This window comes from Orycteropus afer, unplaced genomic scaffold, assembly GCF_000298275.1.
Source record: "Orycteropus afer afer isolate SDZICR_OR568_19922 unplaced genomic scaffold, OryAfe1.0 scaffold00610, whole genome shotgun sequence".
NCBI lineage: Eukaryota > Metazoa > Chordata > Mammalia > Tubulidentata > Orycteropodidae > Orycteropus > Orycteropus afer.
Genome location: NW_006922197.1, coordinates 72,257 through 78,723, shown reverse-complemented (window position 1 = coordinate 78,723; position 6,467 = coordinate 72,257). Strand labels below are relative to the sequence as shown.

Below are 6,467 nucleotides of genomic sequence, written 5' to 3'. Positions count from 1 at the left end.
GCCTTAGGCACTATGCTACCAGAGCTCAAAACAACAATGAGATACCATCTTGCCCCAGCACGAGCAGCAAAGTTTAACAAGACAGAGAATTACAAATGCTGGAGAGGCTGTGGAGAGATTGGGACTCTCATACACTGCTGGTGGGACTGTAAAATGGTACAACCACTGTGGAAAGCAGTATGGTGATTCTTAAAAAGTTGGAATTAGAAATACCATTTGACCCAGCTATTTCATTACTAGGTATATATCCTAAGGAAGTGAGAGCCATGACAAGAACAGACATATGCACACCCATGTTCATTGCAGCACCTATTTACAATAGCCAAAAGATGGAAACAACCTAGGTGTTCATGAACTGAGGAATGGATAACTAAACTATGGAACACACACACAATGGAATAGTATGCAATCCTGAGGAATAACATAGAATCTGCAAAACACCGCATAACATGGATGAACCTGAGGACATTATGCTGAGTGAAATTAGTCAATCACAGACAGAAAAATATTGTTAATACATTGTTAATATATTGTTTATCCATTATTGTAAAAGTCAAGCAAAGTTTATCTATGGAAGGAAATTTTCTTTGTTGGTTACCAGGGGTGGGAGGAGATGGTAGGGAACACTGTTAGATAGGTAGAGATAAGTATTGATTTGGGTGAAGAGAAGGGCAATGTATCAAATGTGTGATGGACATGGTGGCATCGAGGAAGAAGAAGGCATAGAGAGGTACATAGGAGGGGTAGACAACAAAGATGAACCCTTTTGCACATACAGTACTGTGTTGTCAGTGAAGGCAAACATGGGTATATGGGTGGATAGATGGGTGGATGGGCTGAACTATTAGTAAGTCTATGAAGTGGGGAGTGTACTCAAGACCAAGTATAGGATTGGCAGACAATGGTCCTATAAGTGTATTTGTATGTTCTGAATTCCCAGGTGTATAGTAGAGCTGACAAGAGACAAGGTGGTAGTCACTGCTTGGTCATAGCCAGCTACCCAGAGGGAGCAAGTAGTTGAACCTCTGGGCTTGGGACCATAGTTGCAAGGGACATCAAGCTCAATTGGCATAACATACTACACAAAACATTGTTCCACCTCCTACTTTGGCGAGTAGCGACTGGAATCTTAAAAGCTTGTAAGCAGCCATCTAGATGCAACGATGGGTCTCTCATCATCCAGACTAAAGAAGAAAGAAGAAAACCAAAAATTCGTGGAAACAATTAGTCCTAGCTACTGGTACACCATGAGATTTGCAGCCTATACAACTATGAGACCAGGAGAATTAAATGGTTCCCAGCTACCACTGTCAACCACTTGGAAGGGGATCTATGTAGGGGATCCTTGACAGAGAGGGAGAACAATGTGGAACAAAACTCAAAATCATTTGGAAAAAAGAAAAAAAAAAAACACAGGCTGAGCAAAATAAGTCTGTCAGAAAAAGAAAACACTGTGCGATCTCACTTACTTCCACGAAACAAGCAAGTATACAGAAAACAACATTTGTAGTGGTTGCCAAGGGTGGGAGGGAGAAAGGGGAATTTTTGTGGCTACATTAATGATGGTGAAATAACATGGAAAAGGAGCGTGAGCACAGTGGAGAACTCCAAGAACACAGTCTCACTGAACGCTACATTTAGAAATCACTGGACAGGCAAACGTTGGCATGTGCTTGTTTTCATCAAAATAAGAAAAGTGAAAAAATAAAAATGGAAGGAAGTAAGGGGGAGGAGAGAGGGAGAGGGACAGGGAGGGGGAGGGAGAGAGAGAGAGAGAGAGAGAGAAACAGTTTTACTCTAGTACACGAGTTTGCCCTGACTTACAGTGAACTTGATGGCAATAGTTTTTTTTTCTTTGTTTTTTTATTATCCACGAAAATAGGGCAAAAAGAAAAGAATTTCCACAACGCACTTATTTGTTCCCCAAATATTTAGACCTACACAAAATGAGGCAGAATATAGGAGCAAAGGAACACACACAAGGGAACCACGCAGTCAGCTTTTCTCTCCACTTCACTTGCAGCACCGTTTGGATCATGGTTTGACCATATTCGTGGATGGCTGTCAATGAAAGGAAAAGAGAATGTCTTTATAATTTCATATGAGGAGCTGCACCAGGTAACCATTTTTCAAAAAACGTACCATGTGTACCATGTCACAATAATCTAATTTCTGACACCACCTGTTCCCCCCATGGCACACTTTACTTCTACATAAAAAGCAAATTCACTGCCATCGAGTTGATTCCAACTCATAGTGACCCCCACTGGGTTTCCATGGCTATAAATGTTTACGGAAGTAGATTGTTTCATCTTCCTCCCACAGAGCAGCTGGTGGGTTTGAACCATGAACCTTTTGGTTAGCAGCCAAATGCTGTAAACACAACACAACCTGCTCCTTCTCCTTCTTCACAGGGATTGCTAATTCATTGCAGGGGCCATTGACCTCTCTGCCACTCTCCGGCCCGGTCCCAGCCAGTGTGGCACCCACTGAGCTCCTCAGCTGCTGCTCTCCACCAACAATGCTCTGCCATCAGCCTCTGTGCTGTCCACCCAGTCCACTGGTGGCCTCCACCGCAGTCCTCTCCACTGCTAACTGGCCAAGTTCACTGCCAGTGTGGTGGCTTGCTCAGCTGGGTCAGCTGCTTCTTGCCATCAGGTGTCTCCAGCATCAGGCCTCCTGCTATTGGCTTTCTGCTTCTGGCCCAGCTTGTAGCCCAGTGTATCAGCTTCAGATCCACTCAATTCCATGTGACTCTTTTCTCTGACAGCCCACTTTTAGCTAGCCTCTCTCTCTCCACCAGGAACCTCCTCAAACTTCTGCATCTTAGCCTTTTATGTATCTCAATTCTCACCCATTACTAGGCAAGGCCTGCTTTACCAGACCTGATTTCAACCAATCCTCAATTAACCATGAGATGTTGATTTATTCTGGTCTTGTTAATTACAAGAAAAAAAGGATCAAACCATCAAGTTGTTTATAGCTTGCCCAGGAAGTGTCAATCAAACTGTGAAATCCTTTGGACAAAATTAACAACTTCTGGGTAGAAGAAAATTCGAGGACCTTTCCAGCCCAAGGTGGTGCTTGAAGAAATAGGGCAAAAGTTACTCCTCAGGGCTTAGTGGGGAAACCTACCACGCTGTTTTTTTTTTTTTCTTCCCCAAATAACCAAGGCAAAAAACCACATCAAGGAACTCATTGCACCACAGATGAAATTTAAACAGTCTATTTGGCCTTAAAGAGCTTTCTCTTATAAGCACGGTCCCACCTCTCATTCTCAGATTACACATGTGCTAATGCTTCTGATAACATGTAACCAAGTTGTGTACAACTTGATATGCTGTTCAAATGCAAGTCATTAAAAACTGTTATAACAGTACAGACATGACTTAAACACATGCTCATACAGGAGATTAATTTCATCTGATGTGGTACAATTCTTATCTCTTATCTCTAATAACTTTGTGTGCATAAAATCCATCTGGATAATGTCCTTGGAAATTCTATTCCTTCCCTCTTATTTCTAGACTGCTGTGGACTTAAGCACAGAGGGGTTCATATTGATCGTGGTTTCCTTACCGTATCGTCATCTTGTTTCTCCCCCTCCATAGCTTCCAACTGCCCTTTGTTTCCATTTCTGTCCAATGCATTCTTCCTGATGTTTATCACCTCCAAAGGAGCCCACCCAACTCACCCTCTTTCTGCTTCATTTTTGTCCACCTCATCCTTGTCCTTCTCTTCCTAGTCTTGTTCTTCTTTCTTGGTAGTATTTCACATCATGCCCTCTCCTTCTTGTTTACTATTCTAGGACTTAAAGGGCAGTATAGAGAGACTCAGCCAGTTCTTGGGCAAGAAGCTAAGTCCAGAAGAACTCAACTCAGTCCTCAAGCACATATCCTTCCAGGTCATGAAAGATAATAAAATGAGCAATTTGTCTATTGTGCCAGATGAGGTTATAAATCACAGCAAAGGGGGAATCATGAGAAAAGGTAAGAAACTATTTTATGATTTCAGAACAGGAATGAAATGGAGAGACAATTCACCTGCTTCTATTGATACTCTCAAGACATGTGGCAAGGGAAGGATTTGAACTGTTAGATGCAGACACATGGGTGTTTACACTGCCAGGACATTGTGGAAGTTACCCTCAGATTGATTCCACTGTAGCAGTAAAATTGAGTCAAGCTTATCAACCGAGAAACAAAATGGGGAGAAGTTATTGGAGGTAAAGCAAGAAAACTGGGTATGCTTGTTACAGTTTTGGGACTGGGTATCAGTGGTCAAAATTTTAGAGGGATGTTAGTGAGCATTCCTGCCTGTTGAGGGTGGGGCCTGGGTTCCTCCCCTTACCTGGATACTTGGCTGCTGATCTGCTCTGTCATCCCCTCTGGCTTCACTTTCTTGCCTCTTGGGGGTGGGGCATGGGTCCCTCCCCTTACCTGTCGCCCCCTCAAAGCAGAGCAGCAGCCAGGGATCCAGAGAGGTTTCGAACAGCTAAGGGAGACAAACTTGCCTGTCAGTTTGTCATACTATTGTGGCTTGTGTGTCACTGTGAGGCTTGAGGCTGTGCCATTGGTGTTTCAAGTGCCAGGAGAGCTGCACATGGTGCACAAGTTTCAATGCAGCTTACAGACTGAGGCAGACTGGGAAGAAGGAAGAGGTCATCCACTTCTCAAAGAATTGGCCAGGGAAAACCTTATGAATAGCAGACAAACACTAATACGTTAATGTGCAACTTTATGAATAGCCCAGAAACATTATCTGGACAAGCCCTTTAGGTCAGAAGGCTTTCAAAATATGACTAGGAAAGAGCTGTATCATCAGAGTAGGACCAACCTTACTGATATGGATAAAGTAAAGCTTTCAAGACCTCCATTTGCTGATGTGGCATGACTCAAATTGAGGAGAAACAGCTGTAAACATCCATTAATAATAGGACCACAGGATGTAGGAAGAATGAATCTAGGAAAATAGGAAGTTGTCAAAAATGAAATGGAACACATAAAGATTGATATTCTAGGCATTAGTGAGTTGAAATGGACTGGTTTTGGCCATTTTGAATCAGACAACCATATGATCTATTATGCCAGGAATGACAATTTGAAGACGAATGGCATGACATTCATCATCACAAAAGATGTTTCAAGATCTGTCCTGAAATACAATGCTGTCAGTATAGAATAAATCCAAATACCTACAAGGAAGACCAGCTAATATGACAATTATTCAAATTTATGCACCAACCACCAAAGTGAAAGATGAGGAAATTGAAGATTTTTATCAACTTCTGCTGTCTGAAATTGACCAAACGTGCAATCAAGATGTGTTAATTATCACTGGTGACTGGAATGCAAAAGTTGGAAACAAAGAAGAATCATCAGTAGTTGAAAAATTTGGCCCTGGTAAGAGAAATAATGCTGGAAACTAGATGATAGAATTTTGCAAGACCAATGACTTATTCATTGCAAATACCTTTTTTCAACAACACAAATGGGAGCTATACATGTGGACTTCACCAGATGGAGTACAATCTGTGGCAAGAAGAGATGCAAAAGCTCAGTATCTTCACCCAACATAAGGCCAGGAGCTGATTGTGGAATAGACCATCAACTGCACATATACAAGTGCAACTTGAAGTTGAAGACAATTCAAACAGGTCCATGAGAGCCAAACTATGATCTTGAATATATCCCTCCTGAATTTAGAGACCATCTAATGCATAGATTTGACACATTGAACACCAATGACTGAAAACCAGAAGAATTGTGGGATGACATCAAAAACATCATCCATGAAGAAAGCAAGATGTCATTAAAAAGACAAGAAAAGAAGAAAAGACTAAAATGTACGTCAGTAGAGACTCTGAAACTTGCCCTTGAGTGGAGAGTAGCTAAAGCAAATGGAAGAAATGACAAGATAAAAGAGCTGAACAGAAGATTTCACAGAGCAGCTTGAGCAGACAAAGCCAATTACTATAATGAAATGTGCAAAGACTTGGGGTTAGAAAACCTAAAGGGAAGAACATGCTCAGCATTTCTCAAGCTGAAAGAACTGAGGAGAAAAAATTTAATCCCCGAGTTGCAATATTGAAAGATGCTAAGGGCAAAATATTGAACGATGCAGGAAGCATCAAAAGAAGATGGAAGGAATACACAGAGTCACTGTACCAAAAAGAACTGGTCGATGTTCATCCATTTCAGGAAGTGGCATATGATCAAGAACCAATGTTGTGAAGGAAGAAGTCAAAGCTGCACTGAAGGAATTGGTGAAGAACAAGGCTCCAGGAGTTGACAGAATACACATTGAGATGTTTCAACAAACAGATGCCCCACTGGAGGCACTCATTCAGTCATGCCAAGAGATTGGGAAGACAACTACCTGGCCAACTGACTGGAAGAGACCCATATTTGTACCCATTCCAAAGAAAGATGATCCCATAGAATGTGGAAATTATTGAACAATATCAT

General features: G+C 41.8%; 1 protein-coding gene across 1 annotated transcript in view; it reads left to right on the top strand.

Moving 5' to 3' along the window:
• The window catches only part of LOC103210416 (sulfotransferase 2A1-like), a 70,860-nt gene that overhangs the window by 16,573 nt on the left and 47,820 nt on the right, over window positions 1-6,467 (top strand). Inside the window, exons 4-5 of the mRNA XM_007956336.2 lie at window positions 2,024-2,118; window positions 3,809-3,989. Coding sequence (XP_007954527.1) covers window positions 2,024-2,118; window positions 3,809-3,989 — 276 coding nt within the window. The remainder of the gene's footprint in view (window positions 1-2,023; window positions 2,119-3,808; window positions 3,990-6,467) is intronic.